The 20,784-nt window shown below is 41.1% G+C and overlaps 1 protein-coding gene across 1 annotated transcript in view; it reads left to right on the top strand.

Moving 5' to 3' along the window:
- Positions 1–463: 463 nt before the first annotated feature.
- The window catches only part of usp43b (ubiquitin specific peptidase 43b), a 67,089-nt gene continuing 46,768 nt past the window's right edge, over positions 464–20,784 (top strand). The window contains exons 1-2 of the mRNA XM_062438659.1: positions 464–1,359; positions 7,603–7,749. Of these exons, the coding sequence (XP_062294643.1) occupies positions 733–1,359; positions 7,603–7,749 (774 nt within the window). The 5' untranslated portion in view covers positions 464–732. The remainder of the gene's footprint in view (positions 1,360–7,602; positions 7,750–20,784) is intronic.

Here is a 20,784-nt window from a genome sequence, read left to right as displayed (position 1 = left end):
AAGGGTGAAGGGATTTCCCCGCAAAAGAGGCATTGATGGAGGATGCAAGCAAAGCAGGAAATCAATTATATAAATATATTTAATTATAAGTCTAATAGGTCTAACAGGCTATTAAATATTATATAGCCTACTGTATGAAACATGAGCTGGTTGTGCTTTTTGATTTCCATCATAAAGTAATCAGCATCAAACGTATGCCTATTTATGACCTAAAATGAATGATATATTTAGAGTTTATACAAGCCTAATTTATTCCACTCACTGATGTGTGGAAAGTTGTCAGTGCCAACTACATGGATCCAGACTGTACCCTGCTCTCTTATCTCCCACATGTGCTAGAATGTGGGAGGAGGCAGCCACACAATCACAAGCCTTTTTTTCCAGGGCGAACTTGGGAGCGATGGGAGGGGAGCGCACAGTGCTGCAGCTGGACGGTCGGGCGGCTCGTGTTGCGCCGGGGGCATGACGAGATGCTGCTTGTGACAGCGGTGTCGGAGTAATAATGAACGCCTTCAGTAAGTGCTGGGATGGATGAGGAAGGTTTGCTGTCAGTGCAGGGTGGAACAACAGTGTGCCGTTGTGCCTCCTGGCTCCGCGATGGTGTCACCTCTGGGCGCTTTTCCCTCTGCTATCCGGACAGGGGACACTGGCGGAGAAGTGGCACACCGGCGTCGGAATTTACGCAATTATCAGTCTCAGAATAGACAGGCGAGGGAATAAGAGGAGGCTGTCATGGAGAGACAGAGCAGAGTCAAGGAAGAAATGCCGACATCGAAGGAGGAAAAGCGCAAAGAGAAGAAGCCGAAATCTGGGAAGCTTTTCCGAAAGAAATCGTTGAAGTCTGTGGGGAGTTTTATGAACAGAATCATCAAAACTTTGGGCACTTTCACCCACTTTGGAGACGCTGACGCGCAGGACGCAGAGGACGACGATGGGGGGTTTCGGAATGGCGCACCTTGCACCCTCAGCGCAAGCTCAGGAATTATCAAAGAGGATATACAGGTGGCGTGGGATCGGGTGGCGAAAACCACGCAGAGCACGTCTTCATCTCTGTGCACCGGCAGAGAGAAACTACTTTACCAATACGGAGACAAAATCCCAGGTGTTCTGGGGTTGAAGAACCACGGGAACACGTGTTTCATGAACGCAGTGGTCCAGTGTTTGAGCAACACAGACCTGCTCGCGGAGTACCTGGGGCTGGAGCGGTACAAGATGGACCTGATTGAGACCAGAATAAACGGGCTGCTGAAAAGTGATGAGATGAGGTTTGCCAAGGGAGAAGTGACTGAGAAGTTGGCATCACTTGTCAGGGCTATGTGGACTCTGGAGTACACCCCGCAGCTGTCTGTGGACTTCAAGGTACGCAGAATTCACTCAGAGTCCCAAAAAACACAGACTGCAGGTGAATATGAGCTCAGGATGGGTGCACATTGTAGAATAGGGTTAGTTCAGTGAGAGGTAAGGGCAAGTCTGTATTAAAACAACAGTCTGGTACCCAAAATGAACCTAGAAACAGACCACAATCATTCCTCCTATTCATACTGACCATGAGAAGATCTCTTCATAATGCACTCACAATGTAAGTGATGGGAGCCAAAATCCACAGTCCTCCTCCTGTGCAAAAATGTATTAAAAAGTTGAGCTGAAGCTAATATGAAGCTTCAGCATCCAAATAAGTGAAATCAAGTCGATATCTTTCAACCTTACAGTCTTTTTAATGCCAAAGTCCCTCTTTTTGTTACTATACTTCCACCACAGATCAGCAGATAAACACTCTCTGAGAAAACACAAAGAGGGAATTTGATGCTAAAAAGACTGTAAACGTATCAGATATCCTCTTGATATGACTAACAGACTGCTGAAGCCTCATATAAGCCTCACATCAACTTTTAAATACACTTTTCGCTCAAAATGACTGTGCGGACGCTGTGGATTTTGGCTCCCATCGCCTACAATGAAAATACATTTGAATAGTTTTAATAGCCAGAGAACAGGAGGAATGATTTTCAGTGTAGAGCACCTGACTATTGTTTTTAGACGCAATTGTAAAACCGTGAACACGCCCTTTGACAACATCTACTCTTACTTTATTAGTACCTTGGTAATAAGAACAGTTTATGCTCAGGTGCAGAGTGTCGAGTCAAACCCTAATGGCATGTTATGCAGACAGCAGTGTGCCATAAACACCACTATGAAGTGCAGGGAGTAGCCTGAGTGTAACGCTCAGACAAAAGGAAGTGTCATGAGTCTTACATCATTGGTTATAATTGCCAACAGTACAGCAACCATTCTCTTACCACGGGCAATAACAAGTGTGCAGCCTTGTGACTTCAGCGTTTTCCTGCCAGGTGATAATGAGGCTGTCGCTCGGTGTCACCGAAGCCCCAGCACCAGGGTCAAGTGGCGTGTTACAGTTTTTCCACCAGGTCACCTCAACGTTACAACGCTGTAAAAACTTGAGCGATAAATAAAAGGCATCATTGTAGCTGCCGTTGTGATGTGAATTATGTCAGAGATAATTTACTGGAGCACTTTCCACTTAAGAATCTTCCCCCCCTGAGAATCAGGAGCTGTGACTATCAGGAGACCCTCAGGCTTTCCTCCTCTGCCCACGCTGAATATAGGGGGGGGGGGGGGAGCAACCATACTTTATCTGCCTGCAGCTCTTTGCTCTGGATTTCTCTGAGCCATAGTTCAAGGCAAGAAGTAGATAATATGGAACAGCGAACAAAGACACCCCACAATGAATCTATTCTGAGAAATGCTAATTACGCTGTAAGAAAAGGGTATAAGTATGGTGACAGGAATATCTTGACCCCTACCGTATAGATGTGCGGTCTACCTGAGAGCCAATTAAGTGTTGTCAGTTTTGCAGCATTAACATTAACATTAACATTAACGTCACTGACACGATCATTTTTAACATTTTTCCATCTTTTGTACTCTCCGATAACCTCTACTACCCCTGTTAAAGTAAAATTTGTCAGTTAGAATTCGTACTGACAATAAATCCCCCATTTAAACACTTTCACTTCCACTTTATCTTATGGGAATCTGATCAGACATTTTCGGGACAACAATCAGAGGGAACAGCATGGAAACATCTTGCCAAGATTAAAAGACAGATTCAAAGAAAACAACTCCCCCTCGTATGTCATGTTTCCTGTGTCGAAGCACACACACCCACACAGACACTCACACACAAACACACACTGCCGTGCCTCTTGGCTGTGGTTTGTGACCATAGGAGGCCGAGAGTTCATGCAGCTTAGGCCTTCTGAAATTGCCTCTTGAGTAATACCACAGCTGCCTGGAGGGAGGCATTATAAAATAATCAGAGGAGCTAAGGTTTGTGTCTGAAAGCGAAAATTAGCTTCCAGTTGTGGGAACTCAAGATAGCGGAAATCATTTATTTATTTAACAATCCTCCAAAAATGATTTGTCTTACATGTATCTATCAAGCAAGTGTTTTTGTAAGTTATATCGTTGCAGGCCTCTGCAAGTCAGGTGTATAGCCAGAAGGGCACTGGGTAGGTTGCACACACTTAAAAGGACTACAATAGTATCCATCTTCCCATCACATGAATTTTGATAAGAGATGATAAAAGGGTAGGTGTTGAAAGGGATGTCCTTTTTTTTGACAATTACCCTTTCAACAGGATGTACACTGCACTGCGCTTTTAAATGAATAATGCTGCTCATGTACACCACACCTGTGAATGTAGATGTATCCTTGTTTGATCAAAAGACAAAGTTGTCCAAAGTTAATAAATCAGGAGTGGGCTCCTTACAGGTCAGTTGCCTGCAGAGTCCCGGTCAGGAGAAAAAAACACAACAAAAAAAAGTCCTGCTGAATGTCTGGCGCTCTGCCACATACCAGTACCACCTGGCCTGTAGTACAAGAGAGGTGAAAGGAGGAAAGCAGCTTTCATAAAGGTTCACTTAAGGATCGTTATGTTGCTTTTGATATCTGACAAGGTGTCCAAATGTGTCTCTAGTGTTACAGTTGTAGGGTTGAGTTTCTCCAACCTGCTCTGGGAGCACATGTGGGGCTTTTGATCTGGACAGCTGTTTCTGAACCCCCCCCCCCCCCCCCCCCCCCCCCCCGCGCAGGATGGTGTGTTTGCACAGAGGGGCCTGGACAGGGATAGGGCCCCGAAACTCAAACAGTTAATCAACAGACAATTTATCAGTTTCCATAACATGAGAGGCCTGAGAAAGAAGGGAGTTACAGTAAGCAAGCAAGATGACTGAACAGGAATGTCATCCTTCCTTCAGTGAATATTAATGTGCCTATTTAGGAAGCTAAATATGTTGTGATGACCTGATCTTGGTGACAGTGGGTTCTGCTTGCAGGTATGTGTCAATGTTTGTTGTCTCCATGGTGATTTTGAATGATCATCTACATTGCTGGTTACGGAGGTGTAGAGCACTGATTCCCAACTGGGGTACTTGTAATTGAGAGCACCTGGAAAAATAATTATCAAGCTAGCAGAAAAGTCTAAATACTTAATAATTAATACATAATTGAAATAGTTAACTAGCATTAAAAGTATTGGACAAATAATTGAAATAGTTGGCTTAAAGTAATGGTATAACAGTTAAGATAGTTAGCTATAAGTAACGGACAAACAGTTGGAATAGTTAGCTAAAAGTATTGAATAAAGAGTTGAAACAGTTAGCTAAAAGTAACATTATTCGATAAACAGTTGAAATAGTTAGCTCAAAGTATTAAAGAGTTGAAATAGATAGCTAAAAGTATTAAAGAGTTGAAATAGATAGCTAAAAGTATTAAAGAGTTGAAATAGTTAGCTAAAAGTAACATTATTCGATAAACAGTTGAAATAGTTAGCTAAAAGTAATGGTTAAATCCTTGAAATAATTAGCTAAATTGAGTTGAAGTAATTAGCTAAAAGTTACAGATAAATGGTTGAAATATTTAGCTTGTAGCCTACAAATGGAAACTTGACTAGCCTAAATACTGACAGTTAAATTGCATGAAAGAAAAAATACTACAATATCCACTTTCATATAATTAATAGTGTTAAAAAAACTCCAGTTTAAAATCTATTCAAATGAACACTTTTGGACCGTGACAAGTGGTGATGATGCACTTTAGTTAATCAAGGCTGTGGGAGCTTGTCTGACAGAAAGAGTGGGAACCACTGATTTAGAGGATAATTATCTTGTAGTTAGATGGTTGAGTCAATATTAACCAGAAATAAACACACATTGCAGACTGGCCAACGGCCAATCTGCCAAACAGAGCAATAAAAAACACACAACCTTTTCCACAACCTCAATTATGACGCTGAGACAATTGCCACCTTCAAAAGACTGATAGTAATTACTGTTATTACTCTGCTGTAATGACTAGCTGCACATCAGCTTTAGGTTAGTATATGCACATGGCTCTCTGTCTTAATATCATAGCATTTATGCAAAGCATCCCTGAATGTTAAGAACATCAAATTATAAGTGTCTGCTGTATTACATTGAATCATATCCAATTGGTCTTATTTCAAAACATTTGTAATGTTAAGTATCATAGTTCTTAAATTTGTCAATGAAAATGCCATATTATACAGTATATGATGTTAGTCATACAGTAGGCCTATATAAACTGTGTGAAAATACAGCCACAACATCCAGAGTGTACACATGATTAAGGCTGTAAATAACTTACTCTGAAATTCAGGGCAAACATAAGACCTCCCACAATCAGAGGTGTGTCACCCATAAGAGCAAAGATTAAAGTGCAGTGAACGTGTACTGCAAAATAATAATAATGATGACGGATTATCGGTCAACAGAAACACAACTGTCTAGTTTTATTGGCTAAAATCAGTAGCTCTGTATAGGTTAACATTTCACATTTTGTTACGATCTTATATGAAAACAAGTGTAAGAATCCTGTTTCACATGGCAACACTCACATCTTTTTGACTTTGAGATCTATGAGATAAAGGAAGCTTCACTTTCACTTTCATGACAAGATCAGAAGAGAAGATTAGGGAACCTTATCGCTCTGCCAAGACTCCACCCGCAGTTTTTCTCTGTTTATGAATTTTTATGTTCACTTTTTGCTCTTGTCACTTAACTACATCTCAGTGACTACTTTGAAGATGCATTCTTGGCTCCACGTCTGATAGGTTATAAATCTGGTCATACTGAACAGCTCTTGTTTAAAGTGATTTAAAGGGAGAATTGACTTGAGTTTAATCTTTTTTTTTTAAAGGTCTGTTCCATGCTTGTCATTCAAAGAACTATACACAATCACAGAGAGCAGCTGCATTGTAATATTCAGTTATATGCTTTGCTCAAGTACACTTAAAGGACCAGTGTGTAGGATTTTGTGGCTTCTAGCAGTGAGGTCACTCCCTTTGCCCTCCCCTTACAAGCATGTAAAACCCACAGTGGCCACAAAAAACACATAAGGCCTTCTCTAGAGCCAGTGGTTTGTCCATTCTGGGCTACTGTACAATCATGGCAATCAAGTAACGACAACACAACAATTCTTATTTTCATGGGATTATACACTAATTAAAGCATACTTATCAATATTTAATTTAAGTCTGCTCTGTTTGATGCTACTAAACTCTACGCACTGCACCTTCAAGTGTTGGCTTTTAAAGGAGCAGAATGCATATTTTCTTCTCGAGGACTGAACTAGCAGCTCTCTAGTGACAGGCCTCTAACGCCATCATTAGACATCCTACATCACGTTTTGGTTTAATGGCTATAAAAGGCATATCACATATTAGTGGATTATGAAGCAATGATTACAGTCTGCTGTTCCCATTGCTATAATCTCTCATCACTGCCTGTGCTTCTCCAGGCTGCCAGCTGCGGTTCATGCTATTAATTCCTGCCTTAATTGAGTTGGGTGCCATTCACATCAAAAGTCACATTATACTGTGTGTGAGCTTAAGTAGTCTTCAACCTACTTTTTAAAAAGAATGTTATTCACACCTAAAATGACAATTCTTGTGAAGAAAAAGAGGCAATGCTTTTAGACAGTAAAACTTGTATTGAGCATTTTATAAAAAGTCTCAGACAAAGGCAGATCTAAACTCTGAAATGACTCGGCATCAGTTAAAGCGTGGGCAGGGTGAAGACGAAGGAAGTGTGAGGAGTGTTATTGCAAATTTGCCATCCTAGGATTCCTCTGATCAGCGATCTGTGGAGAAGGTCGGGGAAGAGCTGCCCATTCAGGAGCCTCAGTTGTACCAAGGAACACACCCAAGCTGTCAAAACCAGTAAACAAATAGCACTTGAGATTCACATTTAGTGTAAGAGAACTCTGTAAAAAAAAAAAGAAGGGGGGTTTTATTTTGATTCTCCAGGTGGCACACGACAGCTTTGATTCTAACAAACTGTCAGATTATAAAAGCCAATTAAAACACCAATGTTTTTGTTTTCCACTGAAGTAAAAGTAAGGATTATGTGGGAAGGATAAATGTAGATATGGATTTCAAAAGGTTTCTCTGTGAGGTGAACTATTTTTCTTGCTCAGAAAAAAAAACAAACACCCATCATAATTATGTAGCTGTGGGAAAAAAATTGCACTTTCAACATGTCATTTTCCTCCCCTGTCTGTAGACTATAGTGTCCAAGTATGGATCCCAGTTCCGTGGTAATTCCCAACACGACGCCCTGGAGTTCCTCCTGTGGCTGTTGGACCGCGTCCATGAAGACGTCAGCCTGGCCTCGCACAACAACAACAACAAGACCAAAGCTCCTGGAAAGGTAAGCAGCGAGCAGGCTGTGGGTCCATGTAGCAGCAGCAGTGGAGACGTGATATTTCAGGGAGCATGTCTCACTTGTAACATCTTGTAATAAAGGTTCACAACATGTGCTTAAGCGACGCATAGCTAGAACATGACTCATTATCATCAAATACACTAATTAATTCATAATATATCATGAACTCCCATGGCTTGATATATGGTGAAGTCATTGTTCCTTCATTTAATTACCTGATGTTTAATGGATCAACTTTTGTTAGAGTGTTAACTTGTACTTAAGACATACATGAATTAATGTGGAATTTCAATACACATTTATTCATGTATCTATCATGTAAAAATCTCTTTGTTCATGCATTTACATATTGCATATTCCAATGTGCAAGACGATATGCACTGAATGTAGGAATATTCAAAAATGCAAATGCACAGTACACGTCAGCAGATGTTTTCAGATGTTTGTCCTCCAGCAGTTCATATCTCTAAGTATGTGTTGTTTATTATCAAGCCAGCAGGTCTAATCTCACTGATAAGGATGTCCAGAAGTGTTCTTGATAATTCAGCAGACAGTTATATCATTGGCTCTCCAGGTCTCAAAATGTGTTCTGCAGTGCAGTTTTCCTGCCAACGAAACCGGTGTGATAATCTAAGGTGCGCAACCTCGCTCTGTGTCTAATGCATTGCCTGTGAACAAGTGTGGCGATTCGGTGTTGGATTTTCTCGCAGTACGTCTCCTCCTCGAGGTGGGCCTGTGGGCGCGGTGCATTCTGATACACCCTGAGTGGAACTTTGAACTGCTCTGCTGTGAGCCATTAACGCAGAACTTTCATGTTTTATTAAAAACGTGTTTTTACTTTTGAAATAGACATCCCCCTTTTTTTTGTAGTTTTATCAGGGTGATAACCACTGGCATAATTTATGAGAAGTGCTACACCGTTGCTTGCTGTTGGTGAGTCATTGCAAATAAATCTACTCAAACTCAGTGCCCCCTGTTTCCTGAGGCGCTTACGGCAATGATTTATTCTGTTGTTTCATCATTGTGGATCGAGAGATATTGAGATCAGCAAGTCTTACACTCCTAAGGCTACACATTGGATAATTTAAGCTATAACATGCCTTTTTCTCATGAGTACCGGTATGACCAACATGCAACCTTCACTTTTTGTTGTTTTCTGTAACCTTGCTCTTTTTCTCTGTTTTTTGTATCACTTGAGTTCCTCTCTTTGACTGCTCTTGACTCTCAATCCTCTTTTAGCATGTGAGTGATAAAATGAGACAGACATGATAGAAAATCTGTCTAACACAGAGACCCTCCTCTGTCAGGGTCCAGGTCTCTGTGTCAATGAACATTTTTCTCCACCGAATTTCCAATATTTCTGTGGTTGATACAGAACACTCTGATATCACATGAACAAACCTCCATCTCTTTGTGAGCTGAGATGCCCTTCAGTGAATGAAACTGAATGATAGAGTGAGGCAGGGTGAGTCTGGACTGTGTCTTTTGGGAGCACATGGGCATGCAGAGGACATGACAGGAGGCTAGGACTGGAGAGCCGCTGATAAGGTCTGTCATGATGAGTCTGCAGCACCCCGGGGAAAATGTCGCAGCACCTTGTTAACACCTGCGGAGCCGGTGAGGTGTGGCGAATGTAAACCTGAACAAAAAAAAAGTTGACTTAATCCTGGAATCCGTTTTATGATGTTTCGGCAGCATGAACCATTTGATTGAAGGAGCGGAACGTTTGCTTGGGTTTCCTTTTTCTCAACATTTAACCTTCCCAATTTGAAGTGGAGATTTTTACCTATCTAAACAGTATGGATGATAACCCAAAACACCATATTTTTTTTTTACAACTAATCCTAACCCTTACCCTAACCCTAACCCTTCTTCAACATGTAAAGACCATTAACAGTCTTTTTATTGTTGATTTTATCATGATTTAATTAGCCTTACGTTGTAGCTGACCTGTTTTACCTAATTTACTCCCATTCCCCAAGGGTTGCTCAGATGACATGACCTTTCTATCCCTTATTCAGATTTATTGTCCCTCACTATTCAAACATATTTGATATCCAGCAACCAGTTTCTAATCTAGCCAATACAAAATCTCCATTTTAACATTCCTGACATCAACTGATGCCAGTCAAGCTAAATGTCCCATTTCTAAAATCCAAGCAATACCACTTTATTTTAGTGGAGGCATGATGGAGGAAAGGTTGGTGGAATGTTAATGTGTTTGTTGCATATTTCAGATACAGATTATCAAACTACAAAGTGGTATAGGATGGAGTAGTGTTAACTAAGCAGGGACTCTGAGACCTGTATCCATGGCGACTTGATTGCCTATATTGCCCGGGTGGCAACATTCGCCAACAGCACTTTTGGCCCGCTGCCTAGAGTTGAGAATTCATTTCCAAAATCTACCGTGTAGTGGAACGAACTAAATCAAAAACGTTATTGGATCTTTGCAGACTAGCAACAACCAAAACATAAGATACTGTTTGAAAAAGCTAAGCAATAAGAGTAGTTACCTATGCCGGCTGCGTAAGTGAGATCAGGTAGCAGTGCATCTTATCCTGGCCAGCGGCTCTGCGGCTTTAGGGAGGCCACGTTGGTATTTGTGGTTCAGACTGAAATGTTTGTAAGAGACTTCCTGAACACTTAGAGGCTCAGGAAGAGCCCGGTACCCTCAGGACACTAAGATTCTAAATGAGGTCACTGCCCACCCCCCTCCTCTAATCATACACATATATTCATTACTATTACGTACTGAAGGAACTGGTGCGTTTTCATTTTACTGTGATTATACCTCACACGTTTATGATTACATGTTACAAATTGATTGATTGGATTGCCGTGAAATTTTGTACACACATTGATGTTGCCCAGATGATAAATGCTAATGACTTTGGGGATTCTGACTTTCACGTAGCACCAATTTTAATTTAACCTGTAAAATATCTCAACATCTAATGGATGGATTTGAACAGACATTCATGATTCCAAGGCACTGTTTCCTGATGACTTTGCGGGTTCTGTGACTTGAACTATAGCACCACCATGAAGTTGATATTGGTATGTAATATTGATGGGATTACCATGAAAATTTTAGACATATTCATTCCCCCTCAGGACAAATTGTAATTATTTTGTTAAATTTTACACTTTTCATCAAGTGCCATTATCACCTGAATATAAAATGAGTCATATAAAAATGAAAAGGATTGTGAGGTTCACCACTCATTACATGTTTTAGCTGTAGTAATGCAGAATGCCAAACTATGAAGGAAAGCTCTCAAATAATGGTCAGTCTGTTCTAGAGTCAGATGAGATTGTTGAGAATAGACCTGTGAGATCGTTGATGCCTGCCTGCCACCGATGACTGTCACAAAATAAGAATAGCTGGTCCACCTTTAAAGGTCGGCCCACCTTAAGTTCACGGAGCCTTGAAATAACCAAACTTTTAATATGGCTTTAGGAAAGCGATGCAGTTAAAGTTCTATGATTAAATATTTCCAAAAGATTGTGAACATTTAATTTAAAATATTTAAACATTAAAGAAATTAATAGCAATGTTTCTGTTCAAGCAAGGGCTTCTTTTTAAAAGTGTTTGTGCGTAGTGTGATTATATCACACCATCCTGTTCTGTTTAACATTATTTTCTTTAATGTCACAATCTGTACTAACATGACGTATTAAATACTCTTAACTCTTAACTGCTGGAGCACAGAGCAAAGTTTTGGTGAGCAGCCATATGGACAAATGGAGATGCAGGGTGTCAGATCAATGGAAAAGAGACGGCAAACTGGTTCGCAACTAAGGATTTGAAATTCTACCTGTCACTCGTGCTGATTAATGGGACTCTGCAGGGTGGACAAGCCGCTCCACTAGGAACATCTCTAAATGCACAGTGGGAGCATTAATTCAATGACAAATAGTCTAAAATGCAGGCTACACATTGCGCTGCTACGTTCACAGCTATGATACTAAGTTAACCAGTCTCACCGTCACACACATACTGTCTCTCTATTCTGACCTTCTTTATTAATAAGAAACCTTATGTAGTGACAAGAAGAATGAAATTGCAGATATATGCAATCTCATTCTCGATTGCTTGACTAAGTTTGCAAAGTTTGACCAGTCATAAATCCACTGGCATTAGATGTTGCACCTTTCAGTCAACAGACAGCAGGAATAAGCTGCAGCTCTTGCAGGAGGTACAACTAAGTCTGAACAAATCTGCTGCAGTATTAGTCTTCCATGTACAGACTGTGATTAGTCCATCCCCTTGTTAATTTTTGCGCCATTTTCTGGGCCTGTGCAAACCCCTGATGTGCTTAATTAGGGACCATTTCAGAAGGCTACGGTGCTGTGATAGAAAATGCTGCATATGAATAAATATCCATTGCCGTGTCAGAGAGAGAGAGAAGGAGAGAGCAGCACTATGGCCTCTGTCCAGAGCAGAAAATCTCTTGTGACAGTTGTCTCTTATGTTTGTCCAGGCCTTCTGCCATCAGCCAGTGTGGGCTCTTTGCAGACACCGAGGTTGTCATGGATTTCGGTTTTATCAGTAAGGAAACATGCGGTCATATAGGCCTCTGCTCAGCATCAGGAAAGGGAGGAAATTATTCCAGTAATGCTGTCTCCCTATGAATCGTAGTGCGCCCCTGGCCTTATTCTTTGCCTCATCCCTGCACAGCTCTTACATACAGTACCTCTGTAAGAATGTACAGTTAAGCTGTGGTATGCAGTCCGCTATCACTGCTCCACAAAGGAGCTTTGTGAAGGGGCAGAGAGGGCCTCACTGAGGCCAGGAGAAGGGCAGCTGAAAGAAAAGTCTCTTAAGTCACACTCTCATATCTATTAGATTAACATGCAGCCAGGTAACTAAATGTAACACTTAAACATTATAACGCCATTCAGGAATTAGTTTTGGTCTGTGACGGTTAGTTTTTAAGTTGTTTCACCTCAGCGCTAATCTCCTACTCCTCCACCCTGTTGTAGCTGTGGTGGTGCTGGCTTGCTGGCAGAGTCATGCAGGGTCAAAGCCAGGCAGATTGGGGGGCGTCAGCCCCGTTTAGGAGTCCACAAACGTTCTCACCCACAGCCAAGAAGCTGGCAGTCTCCATTCTCTTCTGCAGCTAATTCAAGAGCATGTGGATCTGTTTTTAAGCTATGTTGTTAGCGTCATAGAGCGAGGACCCAAATGTGGAAGTCTCCATCCACAATCCCCTCGGGGCTGCCTCCGTACTCACAACCGTAGAGTGTCAGACCAGCCTGCAGTTGGAGCCGGAGTAGGTTGTGTTTGTAATGGAGGGTGACAGTTCACAGTCCTACGCATACACCAGCGGACATACACTCCACACATTCTAACATTTAGTGTTGACTCCCCATGGCTTTGACTCATGTGGCGTTCATTCTCTCTCTCGGTTTGTTGATCGTTTATCACTTAGGAAACACAGTGCAAGTGTGAATCTCTCTCTCTCTCTCTCTCTCTCTTGGCTCCATGAATGTGGCTCTTTGTAAGTCAGAGGAAGAAAGAGACACTTGTTGTGCAGCCCTAGTTCAGAGAGGGAGAGAGAGAGACAGGGAGAGAGTGGTAAGACTGAGTTCTCTGCAATAGTGTGGCAATAGGAGACAGAACAGTAAGCAGTAGTGACAGTCAGAGAGATGAGGAAAGAGAGAGAGAGAGATTACTTCTTTGATTCTACATGACAAAAATTGCTGTAGAAACTGTAGAATGGGGCCGTTTCTCATTTACAAATGTGTCCGGTCAAGTAAGGGCACTGTTTTAAACCACACTAGCGGCACTGCTCGAGAGACAGCGATACTCTGTGGCTTGATTGGTTAACTGCTTTGGTTGTATCCACTGCTGGATTGATCACCATGAATTTTTGAACAGACATGCATAGTCCCCAGAGGATGGATGGTTATAAATGACTTTGGTGGTCCCCTGACTTTTCATGTGGTGCCACCAGGAGGGTGATATTTCAGTTTGTTTAGTGAAATGTCTTTAACTATTAGATGGCTTGCTTGATGTTATATTCTCCAGAGGATGCACCCAGGGGTGCCATAAGGGGGTGAAAAGTTTTGACGATTTGAGGACCCATGACTGACCCATGACTTAGAATGTTAGTTTTTTTTTTTTTTTAACATATCATAATTAATAGACATTAATAGAATATTTAATTTACAATTAAAGTAACACTTTATTTGGGTCTACACAGTTAGTATTGGACTATAAGAGAGTTGAGTTTTGGTTACAGAAATTGAGCATGGTCGGCGTGACCTGTGTGGTGGTGAAGCCCAATGTGATATCTTTTCATGGGGCCCAAAAAGTCAGTAGGGTACATCTAGGGGTGCCGAGAGATCCTCTGGTTTTCACTCTACACCACCAGTAGGTCAAAGTTTTCTCTAATTCAATGAAATATCTCTCTGGAACATCTACAAGATGGATTGGCACAACTCTTTGTACATTTTACATTCATTGTTCCTACGTGATCCCCTGACTTTTCCTCTTGCATCACAATGAGGTTGAGATTTTTGGTTTTGAGCAAAACTATTGGATGGATAGCCTTGGAATTTGGTAAACACATTCAAGCCTCCCTTAGGATGAATTGCAATAACTTTCATAACCTTTCATATAGTGTCATCATCAAGTCAAAATGAACATTTATCCAATAATTTCATTGACATTCACACCAGCCTCAGCTGCAATTGTACTTAGTGCTAATTAGCAAATGTGAGCATGCACACACTAAACTAATACGCTAAATAAGGTAAACATTATACTTGTTTAACATCAGCCTCATGGTCATTGAGAGCATTTTGCCACTGCTGTATCTAAGCACAGTCTTACAGATGGGGAAAAAAAGGATAGATTCTCTATAAACCAGAGGATCAAAATGTGAATCACACATAGAACAACAGGAAAATACATGTGAAAGTTTTACCTGGGCTTTGTTGTTAACATGAGTGACAGTGCACTTGAAGGTGTCTCGCCTACAGCTCCATGGCAGTAGAAGTGAGATGCTGTATGTTGAGACTTAAAGTCAAAAAGACAAAATTAGAAACACAGTCTGTCTTATTATAAGCCAGTGCAGATAAGGGTAGCTCTCGGGGTCAGTAGGTCTGTACTGTATGTTCTCAGCAACGCAGGCCTGAATGTGAAAATGTCCTGACAGGGGTTGATAAGCCAGGTCCTCATCCGCCCCCACACAGTAACAGCACAACAATCACAACATTGCCCTCCTTTGTTTATTAGTTGTGCTCTCCTTCCCATTCTTCTGCCTGGAGACTTGATTTGTACTATGTGGGCGGCTGTGTACTGAAATAAGACACACATCCAGACACTGACCCAGACATTGTACCCAGGCTTCAAACTTGGTTTCTTTTCAGTACATGCCCGTAAATGCACCTCGAAACCCTTGCCTGTGTGTGATCAGTGCTCCTCCCCGCTCCTATCAGGAATGGATGCGAATGATTCTGCTTTGAGTCTTGTGTGTTTTCTCTGTGTGTGTGCGCGCGTGTGTGTGTACGCGTCCCCCCTCCCTCTGCCTTTGATTCTGTCTGCCCTGCCAAGCTGAAATGGCTTCCTGTGGCTCAGAGCCACCCAGCTGGAAAAGCAGCTTGGAGGGAAGGGTCCGAATATGACCACTCTGTGTTTGAGGTCCTCTCTCACCTCCGACCCAGATTAGTGTTGATTGGCTAAGAGCCTGAAGCGTCCCGCAGATGCTGAGGTGAGAGTTGTCTGTATGTGTGTGGATGTAAGTCTAAAACAAGTGTGTTCAGAATTCTCTCTGTCAGTCATGGAGGTTGGATTTGAGGCTGCCCTCGTTTTCCTAAAAAAGCTAGCTTTGAAAAGTTGGGGCACAGACACAATTAAGATGCAACTGTCAGACTGCTCCAGATACTGCTGCATCACCACTGTTTTAAAGAACAGTTAAAGACAATCTCTATAAACTGGGTATGTGTCTTATTACTTAAGGGAGGCTATGTGAGTCTAATTACTTTAAAAGGTTAATATTCGCCAGTTAAGCTTAAAACAGCAGCACAAGCACAACGCTTCAAAATGCATTGTTTGAATAGATTTAGCTTTGCAGTAGAATGAAGTATTTCTTGTATGTTTTGTAATATCAACAGACTGATTTTTTAATTTAATATAAAGAAATTCCCTCAAGCACAAATGATTCCCAGCACTGGGTCTGATTGGCAGACAGTACCAACCCCAACAATTTAAATGATTCAGATTTGCTGAGTGGAGACTTTCCAGATAGTGTGTCAATTAAATTGCCCCAGTCTTGATGGAATGATTTAAACAGTTGTTGATAGAAATAATTTAAGCAGGGAGGCATGCCTGTCACGCCAAGTCCAGTTTTAATGTGTTATCTCGACTTAAATTGAGTCTGTCTGTGAATGTATGGAGCAATAATAATTAATCTGGCATCATGGACAGTTTAGAGAAAGCGTTTTAATCAAATATCAATAGCAACATTTCAATTCCAGCAATATTATACATGTAATCTTTAACAAAGGCTCTTATCTCCTATTACTGCTTGTGTTGGCCATTAAAACAAACTGAGAGGTAGCAGAGGCTGCTGTGTGTCTCTGATGTGCGTAGTCATTTTATCCTCATCTGTGTCACTGCAGTCATCACCAGCAGCCGCAGAAGCAGCAGGGTAATAATAAACCTCATCAGCTCAGGAGGCCGACCGCCCTTCATTAGAATTAATTTCCCCCCTCTGCCTGTCCTGCTGCTTTCTTAAAGGTGGGATAAATCTTCTTAAGAGACGTTCCGCAAAGTCATATTCGCCAGCACAATATGCCAACGGAACACTAGATTTCAATGAAATCTCTCCCAAGCCCCTGTTCTTTTTCCATTCACGTTTTATGCCCTCTTTCTCTTTGAGAGCTGTGGGTATTTCCATAGAAACAAGAAGAGGAACGATGCAGTCTAGAGGCAGATAAACATGGCATCCACTGGAGCTGCTGGGCTCATCTATTTGTTATAGCTTGATGTGTAACACATAGGTTTATATCCAAATGGGGAAAATAAGTTTTATTATCTGGCATTATTTATTGTTCTGCAAAGTTACTCACATGAACAAATTAACCCTTAAGTGCTCTGTTTTCCCACAATGTGAAACCTGTAATTTCACAAATGATTAAGATGTATGGAAGCTCACGTGAGACTTTTACATGTATTGGACAACGTTATTATCTAATAAATGTAATACTCAGTTCGTGCTGTAAGTTGACTTCTTTGCTGAACTGAATGTATTCTGCCCAAGAAAAGTTTCAATTGTTCATTGTGATGCAAATGCAGGAAGTATCAGTAGTAACTTAACTCACATTAGGTCACAGTTTCAAATGAATGGATGGAAACAGAAAATCACTCTCATGTCTGTGCAGTAAATATAAGGCTACAGCCAGCAGCTGGTTACTTCAGTTTAACATAGAGACTGGAGAGAGGAGGAAACAGCTCCCCCTGTCAAAGCTGGTTGCCTGGTAACCTCCTAGACACAACAAGGCTTCAGTGGTAACTAGAGCCTGATCGATATATATCTTTACCGATATTGACCTATCACAGATATATCAGTATCAGCGTATATTTTGTCTGATATGTGACGATATTTTTATATTGGCCACATTTAATGTATATTTGATTTTCTTAATACAAGTTTTATATAATCGGATGTTTTTTTTTGTTATGTTTGTTTTGTTATTTAGTTACTTATAGTTAGTTATGTTAGCTACAGTTATTTATAATTAATTTCCCAGTGAAGTTTACTGTTTCATTGCACTGATAGCAGTCCCCCCCCCCCCCCAGTCTTAAAGCTAAGCTAAGCTAACTGACTACTGGATGTAGTTTCATATTAACTGTACAGATGTCATCGATCTGCTTATTTCTTTCTTCCTCTAAAACGAATAAGCATATTTCCCAGAATCATGCATTACCAGCACTCCTCTGTGACTCGTACAGCTGGAGCCTGTTCCAGCATGCATTGGATAAAAGACAATCCTGTTGGCAGTCCACTACAGGCAGAATATATTAAAGCAGACAGTCAGTCAAACTCACATTCATACCTGTGAGCAATTTTGAGCCTCCTTTCTTTTTTTTCTTTTTACAGATTATGGTAACAAAACGGTGGGAACCCAGCATTGCATGTAAAACACAGACAGACAGACAATAGAGTCAAGCTTCGGTCATCATGTTGTTCTTATGTATGAAGTCACCACTTTCGCAACCTCGGTCAGCAGGTGTCCGTAATTAATGACTCACTCTTAGGTAAGATTATTTAGACGGTTGCTAAAACATCATGTGTTTTCCCATCTTCAGGATCACTCGCAACACTCATCTCATGTCCTGTTTATAAATGTGACTAATCCATATCACACCAAGAACAAGAACGCTGTCTCAATGTGTGTTATACTGCAGCACACTGTCACCCAGGAAGTGTGTTGACAGTGCATCAAGACATCTTAGGCCACACGAATAGAGCCTCCCTCCTGACCAGCTTCTCATCTTGACTTCCTCTTGTCTTTATTCCTGTCACCATGTCTGTCTGACCTATCAGAGTTGGGGTTTCACACGCTCTTTCATTTCTCTTGTTGAAAGCCCTTTCATTTCCATCTGCTGATGATGAAATTCATTTTGAGGCTGGTGTTCTGCTGTCAGGATAGAAGAGGCACAATGGCTTTCTCCTCACATATCTCACCTTCAGATTGTGTGATTTAATGAACAATAAGTCCTTTATGATGGATCAAACATGATAAACAGGATACCACTTCTACCAGTATAGACCAATCAAAACGTGTAATACTTCTAGCAAATGCCAACATCCATATAATGAATCTTAATAACACTTTTTAATGACATTTTCCAAGATTTTGAAATGTTACTGAACATTTTCCTTACTTATTCAGATGGAATTGATCCACCTTGATTTTTTTGAATTAGTTCTCTTTCTTTTGGGAATATTCTATTTTTAGAGTTGAATGAAGTCTGGTTTCACAATTCTTAGTTTGTTGCATTCAGCATTTATACATTCACATTTATAATGAAAGCACAAGAAGAAATGACTACAATGAATCAGTAAGGATTGTTTTAAAACTGCAGCAGAGCCGCTCGATCTTTCATTGCAGTGTTGGTGGTCCGACCCCCGCTGATCACATGTGACATGACCACAAGTATCTCTGAGCATGACATCGAACCTCAAATTGCTCCTGATGAGTATGTGTGTTGGTGAAATGGGACCAAATTGCTCCTAAATGAATGTGATTTCACGTTCATTTTTAGCTCGTGGTGTCGCTCTATAGAAGATAATGTCAGTCTGTCGGTCAGTCACACATTCGTGTCCCCTTTAAGATGAACAGTCATACACTTAAATTTCATCTTACGCCATCTTCAGGTCAAAATGTCAATGTGTTAATGACTAAATGTTTGCAGAACTCAGCTGTACTTTGTGTTTAGTGCTAATTGGCCAATGTTATCATTGTAACAGGCTAAGCTAAGTAGGTGAGCGTAGCATAACAGATGCACCATTGACACATATTCTAACAGCGTTTGTATAGATAACAGTTGTAAACTACTTCTGGGTCAGTCCGCCCTTCCTTTTGCCCTGTCAGGCAAGAATAGAGCCTGACTGTATCTATCATACGCAGCAGTCATTCAGTTACAACCCTGAGGTGTGCGCTCTTAGTATATCCATACAAATGCACCCCATGCAGAGCGATCGCTCACTGGGAATAATGGGCAGTAGGATGAGAGAGAAAAGCTTCCTTTGCACTGGTATTATTGGGACTATTTATAGAGAGGTATGCACGCGACAGGAAGCAATGAATGTCCATTATTTATCACCGCTCTGTATGTCAGTTTGTGTACTACTTTGACTTCTTAATCATTCAGTTACTCAATAACACTTTCTTGTCTTTCGCTCTCTGTGTGTCTATGTCCACACACACGCACACACACACACACACATGCCTGCCCCATATCTTTCAGTCTCTCTCTGTGTTACGATCACCGCGGGGATTTAGGTGCTGTTGAGTCTTGTTCTCAATCACTCCACTATAGTGCTTTCTTCACCAGCAGCACATGTCCATCCCTGTGTGTTTCCACGGCCTGTTTAAATTATTTACATCAGGACCATTACTGGGAACACTCCCCCCCCCCACCCCTTTACAATCTACCTCCCCTTATCCTTGAAAATCCATCAGGATGAGGCAGGTGGTCTGTGAGGATAGTGGGGTTTTTTTTTTTATTCCTGGGTTTTCACCACAGTTCCTGAGTTCAGTTCAGTTACAGTGGATTCATTCGCAGAGATGAATCACTCCCAGTAACTTTTTCTAAAAAATATTTTTTTGGGGGGGGGGGGGTGAATTATTGAAAACCTTCCACGATGGGACAGAGTGCACCGTTAATTTGTGCGATTTCAGGCCCACACGACCCAAGATTCGACAGTCATGGATTTAACAGATTCTTTGCGCGCGAGCTGCTCATCTGCGTCTGCATCATCTCACCGCTGAGACGGATAATGAGTAAATGCAGCGCTGTTTCCAAGGCTGCCAAATGTCTTTTTAATAACATTGATCTCATTGTGGGAAAGCAGAAGGAGAAAAAAAAGCCTCAAGGCGTGATTTCTTGGTGGATAACAACATGAGCGTTTTGTTTTCGCCACTCTGATTTATTCAATATTGTACTAATGGTCATATTCATTTAGATTTTATTGGGGGAAAAATTATGATTATGTTTTGAGAAAGAGCAATCTTTTCATTTTTAAAGTGGCACAGTAAATATGAAACACACAATTTGGGCAATGTCTGTGCAAAACTTTAAATTGACTTTCTGTGGAAGTATACGTGACTCTGAAATATAACAACAAGGGAGATGTGATGCTAAACACAATCACAAGCATGTTACGTTTTATCAAAAATGATCTCACAATGGTAAACCAATTAACATACACTCACATCAACCAAAATTCTCTATTGTTTGAATGAAATAACTGTGCTCTGTGGCAGCTGTCAGATTTT

This window comes from Scomber scombrus, chromosome 18 (genome assembly GCF_963691925.1).
Source record: "Scomber scombrus chromosome 18, fScoSco1.1, whole genome shotgun sequence".
Taxonomy (NCBI): domain Eukaryota; kingdom Metazoa; phylum Chordata; class Actinopteri; order Scombriformes; family Scombridae; genus Scomber; species Scomber scombrus.
Note: the sequence above shows the minus strand (reverse complement) of the source record. Positions and strands in the feature narration are given on the sequence as shown.